Below are 25425 nucleotides of genomic sequence, written 5' to 3' on the forward strand. Positions count from 1 at the left end.
TTAAGGCATGGTTTTTCTACTTATCCACTTACATTATTTCTCCTCTTCAAAGAAATTGTTCCAACTTTGCATCATCCATACATCACATTAAGGTACAGAGGCTATTGACTTACAAACACTCACTGATGTTTCCATTTAGTCATATGCTGCTGTGTCTTGTGAAAATCTTGCTTGCATTGTCAAACGTCTAGTAGGATGGTACCATCACTTTACATTAGGATATGAGGGACTATTTCAAAAGTAGGACTGGGATAAATATTATTCCTCTCTTACATGATCCATATGATGAAAATTACACAGGAGAATTCAGTTTGGAAAGAATTTGTACACTTATACAAGTGTTCAGAGACAGGACACTGTAGAGAAAATTACTGATGCCCATATATCCTGCTGGTTTTCATTGCATTAGAAGCAAACTTGAAACTCTAAGTTCCTCACACAAAGTGAGAGCTGAAGGCTATTGATACTTTTTCCTTGCTATGTCTAAGCTTTAGCAGTTAGAGATTCAAATGTTGCAGGAATTAAGCCTAGTTTTAAATCTGCGAAGCTCAGGGTAAACATTTACAATAGAAAATTTGCTAGAGAGTTTTGCAATAGCTAGGTGTTACGGTCCGTTTGTATGCTTTACAAGGTTGTCTCAGAGACTGCTAAATGCTGTCTAGAAATAATGCAAGAGTAGATATCTTAATTTTTGAATTATTTTATCTTGATTTCTTATTATATTTAGCTTTAAAATTAACATTAAGTGGTTAATTTGCATGTTATTTCATGATTACCACAGCTATTTCTATGCTCTCTGACCACTAATATTGAGCTGGTTATTAGAGAAAAGAAAATGCTTCCTTTTGTCATTTATGAAATTGTGTGACATCAAAAATGAGGAAAGTGAGACAAAAAGATAGAGCTCAGTTTCATTCCTGGTGACCTTACTTTATATTTCCTTCTAAGCGTCCAATGATGGAAAAATATTTTCTTTGGCAGTCCAGCCAAGTTTCTAGGAGCAGGAGCTGAATGTTTCTTTTCTGTTTAATTAGGAGTCTTAACTAGGAAAGCTGTAATCAGTACCTTCGGTGATTATATTAGCAGGAAATTAAAAAACCAAAAAACGATAAAAAAGAGTATGTTTGTCTGCCAGAGCTATATTAGCATTCTAAGAGCAATGGTAGTTAGGTTCTGAATTATAACACATGGCCAGTAAGTATCTGTGTACTGTAGTTAAAAATAAAATTGTTGCTTGCTAATTTATTCCATCTTTTCAGTTATGTGTCATATACCAGAAATAAAGGTCAGTACAAATTGTACATCATCAAACTGAATAATATATTGTACCAAAGTCTCAGCTGCAATGGTGATACTGGATACAGAAATCAATGGCTTTTAACCCATAGCACTGTTTTTTGACATCACTGTATTAATACATTTTTTGGCAATATATGCTGTATAGATTTGGGAATATCTGAATATTTTTTAAGGGACCTTGACAGATGGGAGAAATTTACTCAGTAAATTTACATGTTTCGTTTTTGAATATATTTGTAGTTGCACTTGTGATCAGTATCATATAAACAGTTTGGTACAATCTTTTCATATGAAGAGATTTTGAATCAGGATGAAGTGTCTGTGTATTGGTTTAATAAAAGTAAAAATAAAAAAAAAGTCAAATTTTGTCAAATGTCCGTGGTAGAGGTTATAGTTCTTTGTATTTGACAAGGTTCGGTTTTATTATTTTTAAAACTGTTTATCATGTTTACATAATGTGGGTTGATGAACACAAGATCTAACTTTCCTTTTCAAAATACACTGACCTTAGAAAATTTTTGTTAAACATTGAAACTTTAGTACTGTTAAAAACCTCGTATTACCAAACTTACAGCTGTATAAATAAGATTGTCTATTTTGACATTTCTGAACTTGTATGTACATAATGGAAATGCATTTGCCTTAGATGTGTAGATCTGCAGCTGGAGGCATGGCATGTAGTATAGGTTATAAAATCACTCCAAAACTCTAGCTAAGTACCTTAGGGAGGGCAGTGTAAAAGTCCTGTAAAAAGGGATTCTTTTTCTCCCCCTTTTTTTGAGTGATAATGGAAGATACAGTATAATATAATTTTGTCTTACATAGGTGTATAATTATACAGGGCATTTGAAGAAGAAACATTATGACAGATTAAAAAATCAATGCCATTTGGCATCAATGATAAAAAGGTATAAATGATAAAGAGAGAGAACTTTGTGGCCACAATATTTCCATATAAATTATTCATTATTCTGTACCATATTGCATAGTGGAAACACCACTCCTAAAGGAGAAGTGTTTTGCACTTCAGAAAGCAGCATCTTTTCTTCATTGTTTCCTTAATCTTATTTTTACCACTTGCAGTGATAGCTGAAGCAAACTGAAGAATAAGTCACGTGCATTTCATCTCTTTAAAACAAAATCCAGGAAGTTTTTAAGCATTTAGCAGTTTTCTTGTGTGTTTTTTGTTTTGTTTTGGTTTTTTTTGGTGGGAGCCTTCTGTAAGGGAGGAAATTTAAATTATTTTTTCATTGATCATATAACTTTTAATTGTTCAGTTTCTGCATGTTCCATGTATAATATTCTAGGTATTTCAGTAATTCAAACACACTGATAATATATTAAATATTCTTTCCATAGGCAAAGTAAATAAACTCAATTTGTGAGGGGAAACACTACTGTACTATTAATTTGAAAAGATGAAATTTTAAAATTTCATAAATAAATGAAATAAAAGAAATAAGTTAAAAGCTGTCATTGCTCTCCTGGTGTAATTTCAGAGGATGTGTTCTAACATTCATATTTATTTTCTCTATTGTAATATGTCTTTTTCAGTCTGTTATTGAAAACAGTAAGTTCTTTGAGCAATACGAGGTTACATACCAGATCTTGAAAAGAGCAGCTGAAATGTATGCCAAAGCAAATGGCTCAGGTAAATGCCTGCGTTTCTATTGTTGTGGGGATGATATTTTATCTCTTTAGACATAGATATCTCCTTATAAAAAAAAAAAAAATCATCTAATGCTTGTTTATTCCATGCAGTAGAGCTGTATAGCAACTGGAATCCACCTGAAAGTCTACAGGTTGTGATAGCAATTTTGCATTTTCTCTAGCATAAGGCTAACTGGTACAGAGCAGCCCGTTACTTTTTAAGTTCCTTAATGTTCAGAAGGTGGTGATCATACTTTCTGCTGGTCCGTTCTAACTTCTGAATTGTTGATCTGTGCCCAGTAGTGTGTCAGTGAACCAATTAGTGGCATGTTTCAGTGGTTGGGGCACTCCCCACCTTTGCTTAATTCACTAAGAAAGAAACGTCAAATGAGCTGGTCCCAGGGTTGTTGTGGTAACAAAAGTATCTCCTAACTGATTTATGTTTCTTCATTAATTGTGAAAGATTATAAGGGGAACCCAAATGACAGTTGTATTGGATATACATGAGACAAATGTGCAGCTAATTCAGCAGATACCTCCAGTAATTCCTGAACAGCACTGCTGCACTGTGGGAGAATGCAGAAGTGCAATATTTGACCAAGATAGTTACAGACATGAGTTCACTTTAATCTCCACTGAGATAATTACACTGCAATGTCTGTGGAAGACTGCTGCAGCTTCCAGAATGATTAGCAGACTTGTGGAGGAAATGGATATCTTTTCTGTTGAGAAATTTAAGTCAATGATTAAGCTCAAGTTTTACATAATTGACAAGATATTCTTAAAAATAATGAAAATTAATAGATTTATTCAATAATATGAAAAAATCTAAAAGCAAATTATTTTCCAAAGGGTAAGTAAACGCTTACATGAAATCAGAAACAGTGCAAAATAGAGTTCACCTTAGCTGAAAGCTAATTTTTCAGTATTCTGCACATATGAAGACTTATGAAGTCTCAAGATTTACTTGGGTTCTTTTCCTTACCTCTATTTCTTCTTTCTGGAGTAAGGACTACAGTGGTGAAAATATTAAAAAGTAAATGACAAAAAAAATTCACAGTTTGTTTTAAAGATGTTGGAAAGCCAATTTAATTCAGTGCTCTTGCATGCAGACATAGTTTGTATGCTACATGCTTCTACTTTCTTGTAAAGAAAATTTTTGATGTCTTTTGCTACAGATTAGAAACAAACACTAAACAGAGTATGCAGTGTTACTGTTTTAATCAACACGGTCCCAATGTTGTTGTGATAGCAAAAGTTTTGTATATTTTTGCATACTTACCTTGTGTGCTTCTACCATTTTGTGTACTTTCCCCAATCTTTAAGGTGAATGCTTAATTTCTCAGAAATAACTGCAGTAAATTTGAACTGTGAACAGAGTGTGTAATAACTCTTCTGAAATAGCAGTTTTAGTCAAATACAATTGTCTGATGAGACTAGATAAGCGTAGCATAACATGAAGTATCACAGAAATAATTATGAACATCAATAATGTCTTTCCTGTATCTTAGTGGAAGAAGTTGAGAGTGTGATGAAATTCATGAGTGAAACAACAGCACAGTGGAGGAACCTCTCGGTAGAGGTGAGAAGTGTAAGAAGTATGTTGGAAGAAGTAATTGCTAACTGGGACAGGTACAGCAGCACTGTGGCAGGTCTGCAAGCCTGGTTGGAGGATGCTGAAAAAATGCTTAATCAGACTGAACAGTCTAAAAAGGTATGAACTAATTCCAAATATATAATAAGACTTTTGTAAAATTTGAAATATGGAATGTGCTTTTGCATTTCCTTAGCTTATTTTACAAAATGTCATTCAAGAGGGAGATGTTCATGATGGCAAATTTTAGTGGGTACATTGATAGATAAATCCTTATTGCACTACTCAGAATATTTTTCAGTTTCTGGCACACTATACTGATAATCAGTTTCTCAATGTTTACTTGTATAGCACACACACACACACACACACATAAGAACAGATTAGTCTGAGAAGCTACTTTTAATGTTAACGATATATGAAGAGTTTCTAAAAGCTGTGTTGAAAACCTTTAGACACGAAAGTGTTATTCTTCACAGAATGCTAATATATTAAATATATTCTATTGCCTCAAAATTGTTAACAGTTATGAAGAGGTAATATAAACCACCTGTAGACTGAGATACATATGTTATTTCTATTATTAATGTTGAATCTAGAATATGAATAATGGAATAATGTTCACTTAGTTCCAAGGATAATTTTGATTAGCAGATTTAACTCTTGTTTATTAAAACAGTACTTATGGGTTTGTATGGTTATACAACTGTCATTGCCAAGTGTCTCGAGTTCCAAGTGAAAGACGGTAACTTCTCCTTGCTATATGGCAAACTTTTTAAACGTTTTCAAATATTTGTTCTGTAAAACTACAAATACATCAGTAGTCACAGAATTGTAGGGGTTGGAAGGTACCTCTGGAGAGCAATTAGTCCAACCCCTCACTAAAGCAGTTTCCCTAGAGTATGGTAGAGTAAGTAATATTATATAAAGATTTAATTGGTGTTTATTTGAAACCTTTACCTGCATTACTAAACACCAGCATATTCTGTCCCAGGCATAGAACTTATACTTTTCATCTTCTATCCATTGTCTCTGTATTATTTCAAGTAAGTACTCTTGTTCTTTTTGCAAAAGAAAGTGATTTCTTAACTTTGTCATTGGGTTCTCTGTTTTATTATGAACCTGTGTCACCCAAAAATTGGAAAAAAAAATCAGTATGCAGTAGAATTTTTCTCCTGTAAAGTAGTTAAAATTTAACAGCAATGTATTGATAAACAAGCCAATTCTTCTACAACTTTTTTGTTTACTTGTGATGCCTCTTTAGCACTTCTAGTCACAATTCCCTCATAACGTGCACCTCTCTTAACCTACATCTGAAGAAAGAAGAGACACAGAACTGTCGCTGTCAGATCAGGAGTCTTGTATTTTTAGAGTAGATTAAGAGCCATTAATAAAACAGTTCAGTGCCCCTTCATTGGTCTTGAGGACTAAGTGGACTTGTACAGCTTGCATCCTTTTGGCTATTCTATTTTTCTTCCTAAAGAAGGTGGCTTCATTGATTTAGTCCACTAGCAACAGTAATTGCCCTGTGTGCTACACTGAATTGTGTGCTGTCTGGGAGAAGGGCAGCTGCCAAAATGATGTTAGAGAACATATGAACCATTAAATAACTCAGACAATCAGGAGAGAGTGATTGAATCCTGCTCAGTTTACTGATATAGCTGTGGCAACGGTGCCTGGAGATGCTTTTCTTAGGAACAACTGCCCATCCTCCTGGAGAGCAAAAAGAAAGGGATGCAGGGAGGAAGTTTGTCTTCTCTGTCAACTCATGAGTGTGTGCTTGCCTACAAGGTGTAGGCAAGCATTTGGCATAGTGGGTGGATTATTTAGGCTGTCTCAGTGGAGTTGGGGGGGGGGGGGGGGGGAAATCAGTGACAGTCTTGTTTTTTCCTTCTCCTCTCATCTGCTCTGAAACAGAAAGAAGCAGTGGTGAAAAATTAATCTTAGATCAGAAACTGGATGAATACAAGTGATTTCAGTTACAAACCAAATCCTTTCTCTTAAGGAAGATTTTCACCAGTTCAGTTAAAGCTACTCACTACAGTAAAACAAGCTATGAGTATACCAATGGCAATTTTTAATCCGGTAGACTGTGCTCAAATATTATAAAATTTTATTATGGTAAATCCATTTGTAAGCCATAATTTTGTAAGTTTCATAAGCCAATATGGCTTCAGAGACTAACTGTTCAAAGAGCTTTATCAAGCCATTAGCTGGTGATTAAATTTTAGTTTAATGATTTAAGGTAAACACTATTTGCAAAGGTTTAGGAAACCTTTCATTTTCTTCAGGATTTCTTCAGGCACTTACCCCATTGGATCCAACAGCACACAGCCATGAATGATGCTGGTAATTTTCTGATTGAAACATGTGATGAGACCATTTCCAGAGACCTTAAACAGCAACTTCTGTTACTAAATGGAAGATGGAGAGAATTGTTTATGCAAGTGAAGCAAGTATGTGTTTTTGCTGTTGTTATTTTAAATACTTATATTTATTTTGATATTTCCATGTCAAGAAGACAGTTTGCCTCACTAGCAGGACTATAGAGCAACTTACTAAAGTGCCTGCTTATACTTATTTATAATTGAAACCTTGACAGGACTTAATTGCTATTGGGACATTTGCTTTGTTTATATTTTTGATTATACAGTTTTTCAATTTTCCTTTTATACATTTACAGCTAATATAGTCTGTATTTTATTTTTGCAGTCTCAATAAAGTGAATATTATTTATTCATAACTTCTAATTTCTTTAAGAATATAATGTTTTACATGCTAATTCTTACTGTAAGCTTTGTAAAACTGGGTAGCTAAAATGGTGAACACAATATTGCTCTTTAATTGCAGTTATGTTCAGTTACTGTACTGTAACCGTAAGTAGGTGCAATGCAAGCTAGCTAAGTGTTTCCCAAATCAGTCAGACATTATGTCAGTCTCATGCAACAGGAAGCACTAATAATAAGTGAAACAAGCAAACAACAACAACAAAGCAAAGACTTATCTCCTAGAAGACATTCAACACATTGGAAATGTATTTTTGTCTTTAAAAAGCAGAGACAAGATAGGGTTATGCAGAACTATTTCACACCCTGTAAGCACATAAGAAAATATAATTACTAATTATCCATATATATCCAACAGTGTTTTCCCTTTTCAATGGCTTTTAATCAGCAATTGCTTATTTGAAGATGTTGAACCTGTTTTCTGTCTTATTTTAGTCAAATTAAATGGAAATACAAATAATGACTGCCCTTGTTGTTTTTTTATTGTAACTTGTCCAAACTAGATGACTCTCAAGATAATTATTTTTTGCTTTTGATTCACTGTGGAAACTATAGTGTCCAGAAAAATGCATTTCTTGCCCCACATAGAGGGGGAGCAAGATTTTGAAAAATCAGCAAAAACATTAGCACACAAAAAATCTAGAAAAGCTGATGGAGGGAAATGCCTGTAAAATCTACTCTTGTGGATCTTTCAAAATTCCAATTGCAAGTGATGAGGAGTTAACTGATATGTTGATTCTAGGCTAGAAACAAATGACAAGAGTTCTTTGAACGATCCATTTAGAAGGCCTAAACACTTGTATGAATGTCGTTCTTTTAATTATCAGCACTACTGAAAATAACCTTAGTTTAGAAGATTAGTTTCTGTTATTTTACGTTTTATTGAATAGAATTTTTCTAGTAAAAAAATTGCTCTGAAAACATGCTAATTCCCTCAAGGAATTGCTTAGTTGCCACATTTGGGTTTATTGTTGTTTTTTGTTTTGTTTCGGGTTTTTTTTTGTTTGTTTTTTTGCTATAAATTTTCACAGTATGCTCGGGCAGATGAATTGGACAAGATGCAGAAAGATTACCTGGACGGCGTGGCTAATTTGACAGCTTTTGTTGATGAAAGTAATAGAAAATTTTCAGCACCCGTAGAAGTGTCCTTCTTAGATGTGAAGATGTTTGTACAAGATCTAGAAGTAAGTTTTTTCCTTCCATCTGTTCTTTCTCTTTCATAAGAGCAAAATGTTAATTCTAAAGGTTAAACAAAATTATTTTCGGGTACGTTTTTAATATTACTTTTTTTCACTCATTGTATTCTTGAATAATTTATCTTATAGTTAACTTAAAGCCTTATTTTATGGCTGACATTTCTAGAGCATATTTCCAAAACTCTTTCCAACTGGATATTGGTTTATGTTTAATTTCAGTTCACATCTTTGTGAGCTGACCAATTGTGTACCATCATAATATCGTGACAATTTTCATTTGAAATATTTGAAACATTGTCCAATCTTCACAGTCAACCATGACAAAAATTGGAATATATCTCTTACGTTTCAGTGAATGCATAAATGACATTGCTGATTTTTTTTTTTGTTAATTTTATTTTTACAAAATATTTGTTACAGAATATTAAGCAGAAGTTGCCTGCCATGGAAGCTCAGTACAAAATGGTTGCAAGAACAGCACAACTGGTTATGAAAGAAGTTTCCCAAGAAGAAATAAACGAAATGCTTGCAACTTTGACAAAGATGAAAGAGCAACTAAGCAAGGTTGCAGAATACTTTTTGTTTTTACAGACATTAGACTAATTAAACCAGTAACCACTAAGCTCCAATACAAAAAAAAAGAAAGAGATGAATAAAATCTAACTGAGAAATATTTATGGTAACAATTGAGTTAATTCAGATGTAGAAGATGCTATTACTTCTACATTTCAAGATTGTTATCCTTAAATGGATTCTTTAATTAACATATTATTTATACTGACCTTAAAAGAAACAAGTAGCAACTGTATTAGTTTACATGCTGATAAAGTTGCTGTTTAGTGAAATTTACTGCCTTCTTAATAATTATTTTTCTTTAAAATGTCAAATAGGTCAAGGAGAATTCCTGTGCCCTACTGTATGAATGTCAGCATCTGCTGTCCCCACTTGAAGAACAGGAGAAACAAATCACGAATTTCTATGAATCTCTTGAAAAGGTCAATGAAATAATTTCTATCTTGGATCCTGAAGCACAGCCTACAACTGTTCTGAAGCAAAAAGCTCAAGTAAGTTTAGAAAGATATTCACTTTAGAAAAAGCTTTGCTTTCTCTAAGTATTCACAACTTGATTTCTAGATATATATATATATATATTTTTTTAATGGGAAGCAGAAGTTTATTAAAAAAAAAAAAGCCAATAGATTTAATTTGGTGTGTTATTTATATGTGCATTAAATGTCTTATTTCCCAACGACTTCAAGAGTTCGTATTATTTAAAAAAAAATCTGGTGAGCTTCACTGTTTAATCTTTCCTTCTACATACAAACACCATGTTACTGACATATCCAATCTGCGGTTTACTAAGTATCTTGCAAGTCCTCCTTTCCTCTACTTCTGAAAGTTGCCCAAACCCAGAATGCTGTGATAAAATTGTTTCCTCTGCAGTTAGTTAACATCAAATAACTGAAATCTACTCCACCCTATGAAGGATACTGACTTCTGCTGAACAGATTAAACAATTTTTTCTTTTTTTCAGATTGTATAAATTCATGTGTTTTTCCTTTTTTTTTTTCCCTGAGTCTAATTCTTATTACTCAGTGCTACTTGTAATAAAATTTTAAATCCAATAAGTGACTGGAAAGATTAATTTGTTGAAAGGGAAGGTTAATCTGCTGTTAAGATTTGGCATTCTTATGTCCATTTTTACTATAGTCAACTTAGACTTGCACAGTAAATCAAACATCCCATAAAAGTAGTCACATACGTATGTAATGACCTGCATTCTCTGAAAGCTGTCCCAATGGCTTTGGTACATGTCTATGTACTTATTTTTTTTAACAGATATAAATCTATTTATGCGTGGAACTCTGCAGTTATGTCCTGTGTTATTCCAGTGAACATTTTTGTAAATTTTTTTTTTTTTTTTTTTTTTTTTTGGTGCTTTGGCTTTGTCCCTTTTTTTCTTAGTGTTAAAAAAAATCTTCCAGTTATTTTGCCAAACTTTTCTCTCCTTTGTTCCTGGCCAGGGTGGATATATGTTTCTTTCTTTCAGGATTTGGTAGCTTATCAAGAAAACTGCAAGAAAGCTTTGTCCCTCATTGAGAGAAATAGTCAGAATATTCTGCAGTGTGTGGCTTCTAGTGAAGTGGTAAAGCATTTCCATCACTCAACGTTTCAGAAGAAAGTTACACAAGTTCAGATTACTTTTCAGGTAATTACATTTTGCTGCATATTTTTGAAGCCTTATTCATATGCAACTGATGCATCTTCCCGCATCAATATTTCATTGCTCTGTAGCTCTGTTGTTACCAAGTTGTCGGGGGGCTGAGTGTCGTCTTCCACCCATGAGATCCTACACCATTTTTTATTTCCCCTGACTTTCTTGCCTTGACTGATTACTTCCCTTTATATTCATATACATTCCCTTTACCCAAAGCATGCAAGACAAAGTCTGGCTGTTGCTGTTACTTCTCTGGCACTTTGTGTTTTCTCAGAAAATGCAATAGATTCTGAAGATGAAATTGCAAATACTCATTTTCTAACGTCAGAAATGCATAGAATGGTCTGGGGTCCCCTTTGCCTTTAGATTTGTATTTTGTTACTAGTAATACTGATATTTTAAGGGCTAATTAGACCCAGTCCAGAGTGATCCTCACTAATGTCTTGGGTTCAGATCTCCAGATGTAGGGTTCTATATGAATGTTCAGCTAAAGAAAATTATCTGTGTCAGTAAGGAGTTACCCTGAGATAATTTATGTTGCATTAATTAATTAAAATTTATGTTGCATTTTGGGGGCTCTCATTAAAGATTCACAATTTTTTACTTATACTTACTTATACTTACTTTACTAATTTAGAAATTATTTAAATTATATTTATGTTTACAGAGGTGGATACAGTTGTGCTTTCAGAAATTAACTGTGTTAAACATTAATAATTCTGGTTCTGTAAGGATGAACCATGATTTCTCTCTTAGCATACACATACATAAAAATGTATGAATTCAGAAACTGGCTTTTACTCACATAAAAACTGCATTCTTACATGATTCTAATATTATAAACAAAGTTATCGGTAACTTTTGAAAAGTCTTAACAAAATATTTAAATTGACAGCTAAGGATTTGATTAGCTCGCTGGGTAAAACTGTTACAATTTCTAACACTGGGATGAAAAATTGGTGAGAAAATTGGTCTCTGGTTGGTACAAAGTTCTGGATTTATCTTGGTGCAGCTGAACCAGTGAATGGTTTGTTTCTTCTGTTGAATTTTATTACTCGATTCACTAATGCAATGTAACTAAGTTTTCAAAACAGGAAGAGTAGGAATTAAATCACAAAGCTTTTCTGTCTGCATTAAGCAGCTTTTTATCTGGATGCACATGTGGACTACTAGTATGATTACTGTAAACTTCCTCCAGATCAGAAGTTCTGCAGTGTGGAAGTGTTTGGACCTGTAGGTTAAACCATCTTTATTCTTTCCCTTTGCTTTTCCCTCCTTTCAAGCAGAGGTTGATGCAGAAGAGTGTAGTGTGCTGCCAGGAAAAGTGCAATGACAAATGTTTAAATGTTTGAAAGAAATTGACATTTACACTTCACATTTAAGGGAGAAATGCTAGCCAAATGGTATATGCATTTTGAAAGTATCACACATCAGATAGCAGTGTCTCCATCAGATAGCTACCCATTTTATTAGAATTGAAGATAATATGAACCTTTGTGTAGGTAGTAGAGTTGGAAATATGCAGGCGTGAAGGGGGCAAGAGAAACATTTCTGAATGGATTGTATCAGCAAAAGTGGCACCAAGTAAATGCATTTTCATCGCAAGACAGTAAATAGCAATGAGAGAGAGTCCATTCATTTTCTTTTCTTATAACTCAGAATATGGTCAGGAAAGCTGGTGACTGGAGGAAAAACATAGAAGTAAATAGCCGTTTGATGAAGAAATTTGAGGAGTCTAGAGCAGAACTGGAGAAAGTAATACAGATTGCCAATTGTTGCTTAAAAGAAAAAGGAAATCCTGAAGAGCTTCTCAGAAAGCATAGCGTGAGTAAATTCTCTGATTTTTCTATGACAATTTTTAAGTGCAGAAAGACTACTTTATTTTAAAACTGTCATGGGTTTCTTCCATGTGTTGAAATAATGCAGTTCAGATCAAACTAATACTAAGATGGAAAAAGTTAAAAAATAAAAATAAAATAATAATCACTCTTATTGATGAATATAAGTAACTAGAAAGTGCAGAATGCAGAACCTCTTAGAGGTAGGGGTTGATTCTGAAGAACTATTTGGAGTGAGAATGCTAGTTACATTTTGACCAACTCACACATCAGCTGATGAGTTTTCAGATGAATTAATATTTATGTCTGTATTATAACTATTACTTAAGCAAGTGACTTTAAAACCTAATTCCTTAAAACCCTATACCAATGTACTATCTAGGCATCCCAGAATTCATTATTTTTCTGGATTATAGATAGCTAGAAGTTTTCCATAGCTCAAATTCCACTTCATTTGTATAGCAGAAATAAATTTGAAACTTATGGAGTATGTTAGGGAACTTCGTGCTAGCAGGTATCAGTAACCAGCTTCATCTTCTCACCTGTCCACCTTCAATTCAAACTCAGGAATTTTTTAACCAGTTGGACCAGAGAGTCCTAAATGCCTTCCTGAAAGCTTGTGATGAACTTACTGACATCCTTCCTGAACAAGAGCAACACAGCCTGCAGGAAGCTGTGAGGAAACTCCATAGGCAGTGGAAGGTGAGTGACACTGAACAATGTCTCTGGAAGTTCTAAATCTTGACTTGAGAAAGCTTCCACATGACTTTTACAATGAATATATTGTAAGGAAGAAGTTTTTTTACATTTTTTACATTTTTTGGCTTCTTATACAATTATATTAAAAAAGTGCTTTTCAAAATCAGCTACAACTACATTTGCAAACACCAACTGCCAGATCAAGTGGCCAGAAGTTGTCTTCTGTATGCAGGCAATGATAACTGTGCTGAAAAACTTTGCTGAGCATAGATTTCTTTAAGCTGTTCTTTAAGCTGATATAGGACTGCAGTTATTTTCCCAACCTTAGGAAATTTGCAAAAAAGCAAATTTGTGAGAGATCAATCCATCAGTTTAAATAGTGTCATCTGCCAAAAGCTCTAAGAACAGAATAAGTATTGCCCATAAGCTATGGATTTTGTTTGCCTGCTACAGCATGTTGCAGGTCAAAGTTGGAGTAATGGATGAATGGTTTCTCGCTGGAACACTAACAATAACCTCTGGAAGCAGGTGTGAATACAGATTCACTATTATTGTTTGCTTTATTGTTTTTATACTGGAAATACTTGAAGTATCTTGCCAAGGATCAAGATGTCTCTGAGACACGTCTTATGTACATATATATACATATTCTGGGTCCCAGAAACATGCATTTATCATATTTATAAGAATTAGATATTGGTAATAGGATTATTTAATTTTCTTAAATGAATACTGAGAAAATCCTCTATGTTCATTCATATATATGCTTTGTTTTCTATATCAGGTGTTAATAGATAATTTAACCATATTAACTTCACACTGAAGTTAATGTTTTATCTCTGTGCTTATTTATTACTCCTGTGGGAATGTAGGATCTTCAAATGGAAGCCCCATATCATCTGATCCATTTGAAGATTGAAGTGCAGAAAATTAAGCTCCTGGTCACAGTGGAGGAGTGCAAAGCTGAACTAGCTCGACAGAATAAGGTGCTCACCAGAGAAGGCAAAGAAAGGATGATTGAAGACCACAAGGTATGAATTATATGCCAGAAAGTGTGTATTCATAGAAATACATCTGTATGTAAGCGATAAACAGAAGGTCTAGCCATCAGACACTCTACGCACCACAAAATTAGATCATTTGAGCCTTCAACAAAAAGTTTCACTTGGAATTGATCCTTTCATGCTAATACCTAGGAGCTCAGTTAAGAGCATGTATGACATAGGACCTTAGTATAGCCTAGAGCACAATGTAGATAGCTTTATGAATTCTGCCAATTTATATTCTTGCTGAATTTTCTGCTTTGTCTCCCATCAGTTGTTCTTTGGTGACAAGGGATCTTACCATCTCTGTGAGAAAAGATTACAACGGATTGAAGAACTGTGCCATAAACTTCCAGTTTCTGATCCAGTGAGGGCTACGTTGGAAAGTAGCCAACGAATCCTGAAGGAGCTCAAATCTCAGATAGACAGTACATACACAAAACTAACAGAGCATTCAGACATCTGGAAGAGCTATACAAACAGGTGTCAGTCCAATTCCTAGATGGTTCTGGTAGTGTCTTACGTGTGATCACACCTCTAAATGTCATTATAGATTCACATAAAGAATGATCAATACAGTGTTGTTAACTTCAAGTTACCTATAACTATACTTAATGTAGTGATTACACATATTATGGTGGGTTTTTTGAGGGCTTTATAATTATTGTCATAAATTTAAAAGTTACCATTTAGCAGTGTCCATTTTTTGTCTAATTTTTTCATTGCTTTGAATTAAATGATGTTTTATTTCAGATTTTCTGAATTGGCAAATTGGATTTCATCTACAGAAAGAGAGCTAAAGAGGATAAAGGAAAGTGTCAATGATACTGCTAAATATGAGCAATTTAAATCATCTGTTGGGGTGAGACATTGGCTTATATTCTAACAAAGCTACTGTCATTGAAACTGTGACTGGATAAAAATGTATTATGAGTAGTGCAGCTGTTTTAGCATGGAGATCATAGATAAGACTCTGCTGATTCTTGGTATTCTTAAATACATTTCCAGGGAGAATTTTCCACATGCAACAATTTGTGTCAGAAGTGGCTACTTCTACTATTTTAGAAAATAACAGATCCCTTTAACTGTATATTCGGAACATTGAAAATACAGAATCAAATAGATAAAGTAATTGCACCTCTTTCTGTTGCCTATACAGTTAAAAGTTTTGAACAAAGAAAAGCCAAAATTTCTGGACTGGATATGAAGGGTCAAATTAGTCATACATTTAGGGCAAGCTTCTACAGTAAAATATCTCTTCCGCAGTACTATAGTAGAGGAGGCAGAGACAACCTACCATTCACTTTTGCTTTGCATTGGTAATTGGTAAGAGAAATGATAGAAAAGCTGAAGATTCTATCCTGGTCCTTCAGATAAAACCTTTTTTATTTCTTCCACCCCCCCTATGCTGGGAGACTAAACAGGAATATCACATGCCATAGCAGGTTGTGTGAAAGTCATTAACAGATTTTGAAGTCTCCTCCTAAATGTGGAGGTTGGTGGCCCTGCCTGTGGCAGTGGGGTTGGATATTCATGATCCTTGAGGTCCCTTCCAACCCAGGCCATTCTGCGATTCTATCTCTGCAGAAAGACATAATTAGGGTGACCTTGATAAACCAGAAAGACTGTTAGCTTAATGGGTACTCCTGCTGCAGAAAGTCTGATTTTTATTTTTGATGCAGTTTACCTGCCAGCAGGATGTCATCAGCACTGAGATCAAGTCATCAAAAAAATTGAGGGGAAACAGTTATTAAAATAAGTAATAATAATAAAAATACACAGAACTTAAGATGTTTATAAAGCTTGTGTTTGGGAAAGCATTATTTAAAGTTTAAATTGTAACTAAGTGATTGCATCACTATATAAAAAATACATACAAGGTATCTACCATCTATCTGTTTTCTATAGGTAAAAAGTACTAGTTTGTAAAGAGAATGTACTCCTCTATTACTTTATATGAGGTAGCTCTGAAAAGACTGCTTAGCAAAAAATATAGCCACTGATTGGAACATAATCAAATAAGGGATTCAAATACTACATTTCTAGTGTTTCAAGATAACAGCAAAAATAGTATGTTTATATTAATAATCTCTGAACTGATATAATGAGTGGAGTCATTAATATTTCGTTTACTTGGAGAAAATGTTTTTTTTTTTTCTTCCATAGGAAATCAGGCAGCATATTAACAAGGAGGGAGAAAATCATAGCTGGCTGAAATCTAGACTTGCAGTTATTACTAAAATATGTACCGATGTGGAGGCCAAGAAAACAGAAGATGAGCTTTGTAAACTTTCCAGTGACTTCAAAGGACTTCTAGATTTGCTGGCTGAGGTACAGTATGAGGAAAACAAGAAACCTCCATTTACAACGTCACATGAAATGACATAAATCATGGCTCCACAAGTATCCTACTGTGTATTTTTTGTTAAACTGCAAGTATTCAAAAATGAAAATAATTTTGTTTTTTCGGTAACTAGCAGTAAAAAATTGCTGGCAGCATTATATTTAGTTGGCTTTTTTTTGTTTTGTTTTTATTTGATTGGATGGTGGTTGTTTGTTTTTTAACAGAATTTGAGTGTCTTAGTAAATATTCCTAATAAATATAAGAACGTCAATATCTTTAGAGACAAAAGTTTTCTAAATTCATCTTTTCTAAAGATGAGTTTTCTAAAATTAATTAATTGGCAAAATCCATCAACTATTGGGTATATAACTTGATTTTAATATTGATTTGTGTGTCTTTTATGCTGAAACAATAAAGAAAATATTGAGGTGGTTTCCAATCAAGACATCAAGCATGCACTGAATTTGCAGAAAAATACTGCATGTGTCTGAAGTCTGAAGGGTACCGAGATACTGGAATTACTGAAATCATGACAAGTTTCTGGCCAAAAAGTAGAACTTCTCAGAATCCAGTGGACCTTTTACTTCTGTGGGATCCCAGTGACTTTACTGCTTTATGATTTTCACAATAAAAAGACAGATTAGGAGAAACTTGGTACCTGCTCCACTTAGATAGCGGAACAGATCTATTTGGAAAACAGTCCAGTATAGAGAAAGATTTGATTTCAAATTCTATAGTTAATGTCAATTCGTGAAGATGTTTTAGGTTTTCTAAATAAGTAGGAGTTCCACCAATTTTTTCTGAACTTCCGTGGTATGAAAAGTATGTTTGGAAAATCAGTAGGAACCAACATTCTGATTTCCAAATTACTGGAAGTAATTATTTTTGAAAAATCTTACTTTTTGAATAAGAAAGTACTTAAGCTTTTTGTTTCTTCCAAATGTCAAAGCCACAAGGAGTCTGAATGATCTTCTGCAGTGAATATGAACTGGAAGGAAAACAAGAGAGTAAGGGAGGATAGAAAGAAAGTTATTTCTTAGATCTAGAATGCTATGAAAATCTTAAATTACAGAAACTGTCAGGACGTACCCTTTTCTGATAATCAGATACAAGTAGCTAGCTAAGTCATACAAGAAAAGATCTTTTTGATAACTTGAATAAATATATCATTTTCTTATAAGATTCTGTGATCTAAGATTGAGAATTAAACCACATGCATGTTGTAGTCTGTAAAACCAAGGTAGCAGCGGGCTTTAATATACTTGTGATTAGACAAGGCTTTGCTGTAGAAGGTCTGAAAGGTGATAACCTTTGTGAATTGAGTAGCATATGCTTTTCATAATTTGAATCAGCTTGTAATGCTGAGGACAGCACATTTTCGAAGTTATCGCAAGAGTTTGTCACAGGCAGCTCTTTGCCTTTTGGCAGTGTAGTAGGGAATATGCCTAAAAAAGACAAAGATTTTTAAAGATTTTAAGTCTACACTTCACTCACCAATGTAAAGCTGAAGGTGTATGCCATGAATTCTGGAGATAAAAGTGGTTTTAGTTTAGACAATTCACTATATTTTTACAAAAGGTATTCTAAATACATATGTGCATTTAAAATATAGATGTATCTTTTAACGTGAAATACATACAGTTATAATTAATTGCAGATTGAAAGGACATTAGGTACTGTTGGAGATTGTGTCCAGTATAAAGAAGAGGTTAAAAGTGCAATCGAAGAGTTAATCAACAACTCTAAGGAAGCCCAAGCAGAAGCTGAAAAGATCCTGGATACGGAAAGTTTATTGCAAGCTCAGCAACTACTGTTTCATCATCAGGTAAGTAATTTCTCCATAAATGTCCACATTTTATCATTTTCTTTAAGGCAGAATGTATATGATTACCAAATTATATTTTGTCCAGTGATATAATTCTCTATTAAAGTTTGCAAGAGTCATAACCAAGAATAACTGATTTTCTGGTAATTCTATAAAGCAAAACATATCAAGAAATACACTATGCAATTTGGGCATCCTTCTGCTTTCTAATGCAGGTTGATGATATATTGCTCTGATCAATCTGAGATTTCAACCTATTACTCAGACAGTGCATGACAAATTCATGCACTTATGGATACTGCTGCAATTACTCAACTTATCCAGCTTCTAGAACATTCATTTGGATGAATGGCCATATATTGCCACTTTCTATTTGTACGCCACATAAAGTGTATATACTTTTCAGAATCCATGTCTTGTGCTTTATGAGTATATGAGACTCAAGTAATATTTCCACAATTTATTCCAATTCATTGTTCGCATTGTATACCCCATTGCAAACTGCAAAATGCAGTTTCTCCATGTTTCCCAAACAAGATTAAAAGTCTGATCACTCTTGCTGTATGAATCCTTCTAGCAAAGGACAAGGAGACTCCGTGCAAAGAGACAAGGTGTGCAACAGCAGATTTTCCAGGCTAAACAGTTGCAGATTGAAGGTGGACTGCCAAGTGCAATGCAGGAAGATTTACTAAAGCTAGAAGGAACACTGGAGAACATGCAGCAGACTATGGAGAAACGTGAAGAGCAATTGCAAGTGGGTACTTGAAAACAAAACTAAAAGCATATATTCTATTCTCCTTTTTTTTAATTAGTGGGGAAAACAATATGCAAATAGTCAGGATGTACTTTCTTATCTCTGAATCTTGATCCTCAGGATCTTTGTGATCAGTACCTTCATAAAAAATTCTTGAAGCTGCTAAATACATAATAAAGAACTAGCATTTTGTTTGAAAGTATTTAAAAGTCCCAAACTCTCTATCATAATATTCTCTATCATTTTTAGTAGCCATCTGTGGATTACTGTTTCAATTAGCTAATCATTTTTTCTGGTTAATAAAAATGACCGTGACCTTTAATTTGGAGTACTCAGGCTGGATATTACAGTGGTAATATCTGATATTGCACAAATATAATCTTTGTCTGGAATGTTGGAGTACTTGTCATCCTAAATTTAGAGAAGAAAGAAGCAGTGACAGAGATAAAATTGATTGCTTTGGACTGTATAACTTATCACTGACTAAACTGGGATTAAAATTTAAAGCTTCTTGCACCCATATCTGGATTGTCCTTTATACTTCCCTAAGAAGAATTGGAATATAGCTGTCCACTACTTCACCTGACTGTTTACAATCATAAAAACTATTCCCAGTGTTAAAACACATGATGCAAAACGTGATCAATGGAGCCTCAGTAACTTCAATAATTTATTATGAATACATTTTTTCCCAAATACAAAATTGTAATTTGGCTGTGCTTTATTTCAGAATAAAGAAAATATTTAATTCTTTTTTGTCATAAATAATTTGTAATAATTCTTGTAACTGGCAGTATAGTCCTAGTCAGTAAAATGTTGGTCAAAAAGAAAAAATATATCCTTATGTTTCTTCACAATTTTCTACCGAAATTTTTTCATGAGAAGACTTGAAAATCCTTTTAGATATAATACTGATTCCTGCCACCATAAACCAGTAAGCAACTGCAGTCATCCCTTCAGATGTGTAAGTTTTAAATATAAAATATATTTTAAATATTCCTAGCAGTTTAGAAAGTGTGCAAAATCTGTGAATTAGTGTAAAAATGAAAGCTTTATTGTGTTCAGGACGTTTTCATGTGTAGAATAGATAGCATTCCAGCAGAAATAGTTCTATTTTATGATAGGAATTTCTGGGTTTTTTTCCTTCTTTAGTAACTTAAAATGATTTTTTTTTCTCCTGTTTGTCCTTTTTGTGGTTCCTTTTTAGTTCATTTGTTTTCTTGTTTTCTTTTTTGTAGGTCACAATAAATAAATGGGAGCAGTTTGAAAGAGACAAAGAAACAGTAGTAAAATATTTAAATCAAGCAAGCTGTGCGCTTGAACGTATCTTAAACTTTAGCAGTTTAGAGAGCCTCTCCTCAGAACTGGATCAGACAAAGGTATTCCCTGTGAGAAATACAGGAGCTGAGATATCCTCCTGCTTCTTTTGTTAGCATGTTCCAAGTGCATTGCATACAATCTTAGCATGATTACTGCTAATGCTGGTACAAATTGCCTATAGAGATTAGAGATTGCATAAATCGTTCAGAGGTAAACAGTTATTTCATGAAAAGATCATGAAGAATTACTCAACATCCATAGATGAAGTAAATAGATGGGGGGGTAAAATGATTTTGGGGGCTTCCCATTTTATGTTCAGCAAACATTTACAGTAGTAAGCTAAGCAGCATCAAGCTCTGACATACATAAAGACCCACATACAGTGGCTCTTTGCTAGTCATGTGGCTTATGCAAACTAGCACTCGTCTAGTCTGCAGAAGGCAAAGGAGAGACTTCCATTATAAGGAAGCCGTAAGTCAGGTGCTCTTCATATGAGAAGAACATCCCAGCCCATTTTATTTTCTGCTACAAGTGATTGACTTTCCTGAGTGCTCTGTATTTCTTTACGTTTTTACACTTTGATGGAGTTTATACAAAATTATATCCACCTTCTTGACCATTCATATTTACCATGTATGACAGAAAACAGTTGGTAAACAAAGTGAAATTACAAGCTACAAGATATTACAAAGACATGTCTGTAAGAGATAGTTTCTAAGGGTAAATTAAAGATGATTACTGAAAGCATATAATATTCTGAAGTTCATAAAGAATTTTCTTGAAGAGCTATAAGAAAAACTTCCACTGGTTGAGCTAAAATCTTTTGAAAGTATATAGTTCCCCTAGCTATATTTTATTCAATATAGTTTTTTTTTTTTTTTATGAAGAAACTTCTTTAAAAACCAAAAAACAAAAACAAAAAACAAACAAAAAAAACAACACCAACTTCTTAAAGGCAACATGGTAGGTAAGCCCTCTTTAGAGATTCCTTCTGTGTATTTACACATTCATAATACATGTTTAGGGCACTTATGACTTCATAAAAGTGCAAAACCTTTTTCAACCACAAACGAGAAAAAATAATTTTGGTGAAAATATATGAAACTGTACAGTTGTGCTAATATGTCTTATATCATTACAGGAACTTTCTAAACACAATGAAGCCATGGCAGTACAAGCTGAAAACTTGGTGAAGAATTCTTCTGAGATACAGCTTGGTTCAAAGAGAAAACAAGCCCTGCAGCAGCAGGCAAAATCTATCCAAGAACAAGTAAAAAAAGTGGATGTTACTCTAGAAGAAGAGTATGTTCTTAACAAGTCCTAATGTTTATTCTCCACTATAAGATTGTATTAGATCTCTAAAATCTCTTGATAGTATTTTGTGTTATTTCATCAGCTCCATCATTTTCAACTCGTCATGGCATAGCTACAAGATTATAGTATCAAATATGTCAAAATGCAGAATTGCAACACATGCAAATAAATCTGTGTTAGGTAATACATTATTTACAAAATTACTGCAGTTGCATTTATCTTATCACAGTTCTTATCTTTAAGCCCCAGTAATTAATCTAATTTCTCAAATACTGAATATTTTGGGAACAAAAATTCTCAGTGCAAATATGAGAATGTCTACCATGTTCTCAATTTTCATTTTCCCCTATCTCCATATGAATGTAAAGAAGTGCCTTTATCTTAGTTGAATGCCTAGATTTTATTTCATGGAGAATATCAAAAGCTGTTTCTGCCATTACAAATTAACAAGGCATCATTTGCCAAAGTATGGTTAAAGTAATAATGTTTAATTTCCAAGAAAATATTCTTAACTGCTGTGAATATTTGTAGCTTTTGGCATTTGTTAAAGTCTCATCTTTTTTTTCCCAAGTAACTCAAAGTTATTAAGCTCAAAGTCACTCTACCTGTACTTCAGCTTTTGCCTTTTTTTTTTTTCTTATATACACATACATTTGTATGCGTGTTTGAAATTTGTATTTTTAGAGCTGACCCATAAATGATGGACAATATAGGCTTATTCTATGTTGTCTTACTGGATTTGTGGTGCAGATTAATTTGCCATACAAGTTTGAGAAGACACTCTGTGGTGGAATACTAAGTATCCCATCTGAATATGAGCAAAAGACAATGCCATCACTAATGTTTTGTGCTTTTTCCCTTATTGACCGTTGTTATGCTACTACGAATTAAATGCATTTTTCTCTCTGGTGTAAAACAACAATTTTTGAACAGAGAAGAGTTATAAAACTAGCCTCTGCAACATTAACTTATTAATTGTTATTGGTCTGATCTATTTTTTGTGTTTCACTCTCTTCAGGATGGAGTAATGAGAGTGATTTATAGACAAAAAATTTACCATATCTTTCTGAATATTTTACCTTTTTCTCCAAAGTTACAGAAAAAGAGTGATTTTAGTGTCCTCCTTCTTTTATATAGGAAATTTATCCTTCCAACAATGAGGATTTTAAAGCCATCTACTTCTAAATGAAAGCTATGTTGATACTCCCTTTTGATCTCAGTGTGGAAGAAATCTTAGCTGAATGTATGCATTATGCAGAATGTCTGTGGTATTGTGATACAGCAGATAATAAAATAAATCTCTTCTGCAAAATGTGAAAATGAACCACTCTATAGTTAATCTGCAGAACGCACAATCAGTGTGTAAGAGCTATGTTGTAACTCATATCAATAAAAATATTTTTCCAATAGTTTAAACTGAATACAAGTGGTGCATATATCAGTAAAAAGAAAAGGTAAATTTATTTGAAAATAAAAAAGGAAAAATAGCAAGGCCAAATTTTAGATGCCATATTTTCCTGCGGCTTCCTCTAGTGTTACTAAGAGAAAAATGAAATGAAAATAAAAACTTATTTTAAAATGAATGTTTTTTAGAAGAAAAATGTATTTTGGAATTTTGTAATATTCAAAATTTTCTAATGATGTTTTTGTATAGTCAGCAAAACAAAAACTCCATGCAGGACCTACATCAGCACTGATATCTTTACAATGGCCAGAAATTAACAGAAACTTGTACATAGGAAGTTAACGTTAGGTCTTGTAAGGAACTTAGGCCTCTTATATGTGACCACACATTGGGGGTGTTTTACTATCCATAAGATATAAGCATCACTCACATACAGACTCTTTTTGACATATATTGGCTTTGAAACATACATTAGAGATATATATGTATATATTTCAAAGCCTACATATATACACATATATATTCACTTTGGGGTAGTTGAGTCATCTCTTGATTCATTGGCTCAATATCAAATAATTGCCCCAGGAAAAAGTGATTTCCTATATAATAGGCAGATTGTTGTAGAAAAAATCAAGTCCAATAAAGCCATCAATCATAGCTAAAAACATTTACTTCTCTAATATACTCATTATAACACTTCTACTTTATTGATTTAAAGGCTCTGTCAACTAACATCTGTGCACAGTAATCTCTATTTTTAGATGCTTGATATAATCAAAATTCCATATAGTTCCATATAAATCACACTTTCCATGATATACTTCCTGCTGTCATGAAATTCTTTACATACAACTGGTCAATGAAATTGTATTCTGTTCACCTTTTGGTGTCCACATTATGCCTAATGTAATTGTTTGACTGCAGGTGCACTGTCTAAAAGAGAGCCAGGTTTGAAATGAATTGCATATCTTGGTCTTCTAAAGCCAGGATATTTTAAAATGCCCTTCCTGTAGTCTGAATTAGTTACATCTTTATTCAAGCAAGAATATGGACAACTTCATTATATTAAACTATTTATTCTCTCTAATTAATTTGGTTAATTTTAGTCTTAAAAGAATGGAAATGATGAAAAACAAGTGGGATCATTTTGGCAAAAATTTTGAAGCTCTATCCACCTGGATAGCTGAAAAAGAAAAAGAACTGGAAACTTTGGAAACACTCTCATCTCCTTTGGACACACAGATCAGCCAAATCAAGGTGATTAGTTCTTGTTATGTAGAGCATTAAAGAACAGGGTTATTTTTGGTTGGTTTTGGTTTATTTATTTTGGTTTTTGGTTTTGTTTTTTTTTGTTTTTTGTTTTTTTTTTTCTAGAAGGCAAGAAGGAGAACAAACATTTTATGCGTTTAAGAACAAGCATGATATAAAGATGACACGCTTAGTATATTAAGATACCAAACAGTAACATTTTACTTACGCTAAAGGAAAATTCTTCTGCCTTCTCTGTTAGTGGTTAGTTTCCAGATATGGAGTCTTTGTGTATATAGTTAAATATTGAATTTATACTCTTTATTTTAGCAAAAAAAGTAGATACATATATACAAAGTCTATATAGGTGGTGTTTTTTTTAATTAAATATGCATCATCTAGTGGATATTGATCTACATTTTAATCTTTCAAGCTAAAGTTATAATTTGATTTATGTATGTTTTATTATGAACTAATAAAGAAACTATTGCTTTTTGTAGCTTGCAAATCTATATTCCATTTATTGCAATTATATTTACAAAGTCCTAAATTCTGTGTCATTTAGTTTCTCGTTACAAACTAAGATGCATATTGTCTCCAAACATTTCCATTTCAAAGTCTGCCTTGATGTCCTTCCACCAAGAAAATGTTCCTACATGGGGCTGTGTGTTTCTATGGGATCAGACTTTTTTGTGTGTGTTTACAATTTTCTTTAATTTGTGACCTACCTACTCTTCAGAAAATCCAAATTGTGCAGCCTTATTGCAGTCATGCACCTGATTGATGATACGTATTTCAAAAAGATCCCATCATTTGGTATGATGGAAAGACTTTACCAACAGACATTTTTGTTTTTATTTGATCACAAGGTCATACAGACCAAGCTAATTAA

General features: G+C 33.3%; 1 protein-coding gene across 16 annotated transcripts in view; it reads left to right on the forward strand.

Annotated features, from left to right (window-relative positions):
- The window catches only part of SYNE1 (spectrin repeat containing nuclear envelope protein 1), a 286028-nt gene that overhangs the window by 80649 nt on the left and 179954 nt on the right, over positions 1-25425 (forward strand). For all 16 annotated transcript variants that reach the window (XM_048936121.1, XM_048936120.1, XM_048936124.1 and 13 more), the window contains 18 exons: positions 2854-2950; positions 4461-4663; positions 6835-6999; positions 8361-8513; positions 8946-9089; positions 9416-9589; positions 10576-10734; positions 12403-12567; positions 13149-13283; positions 14153-14311; positions 14598-14806; positions 15077-15185; positions 16490-16654; positions 18325-18492; positions 19070-19246; positions 20485-20625; positions 21708-21868; positions 24392-24542. In XM_048936121.1, coding sequence (XP_048792078.1) covers positions 2854-2950; positions 4461-4663; positions 6835-6999; positions 8361-8513; positions 8946-9089; positions 9416-9589; positions 10576-10734; positions 12403-12567; positions 13149-13283; positions 14153-14311; positions 14598-14806; positions 15077-15185; positions 16490-16654; positions 18325-18492; positions 19070-19246; positions 20485-20625; positions 21708-21868; positions 24392-24542 — 2835 coding nt within the window. The remainder of the gene's footprint in view (positions 1-2853; positions 2951-4460; positions 4664-6834; positions 7000-8360; positions 8514-8945; positions 9090-9415; positions 9590-10575; positions 10735-12402; positions 12568-13148; positions 13284-14152; positions 14312-14597; positions 14807-15076; positions 15186-16489; positions 16655-18324; positions 18493-19069; positions 19247-20484; positions 20626-21707; positions 21869-24391; positions 24543-25425) is intronic.

The sequence above is a fragment of the Lagopus muta genome, chromosome 2 (assembly GCF_023343835.1).
Source record: "Lagopus muta isolate bLagMut1 chromosome 2, bLagMut1 primary, whole genome shotgun sequence".
In the NCBI taxonomy this organism is placed as follows: domain Eukaryota; kingdom Metazoa; phylum Chordata; class Aves; order Galliformes; family Phasianidae; genus Lagopus; species Lagopus muta.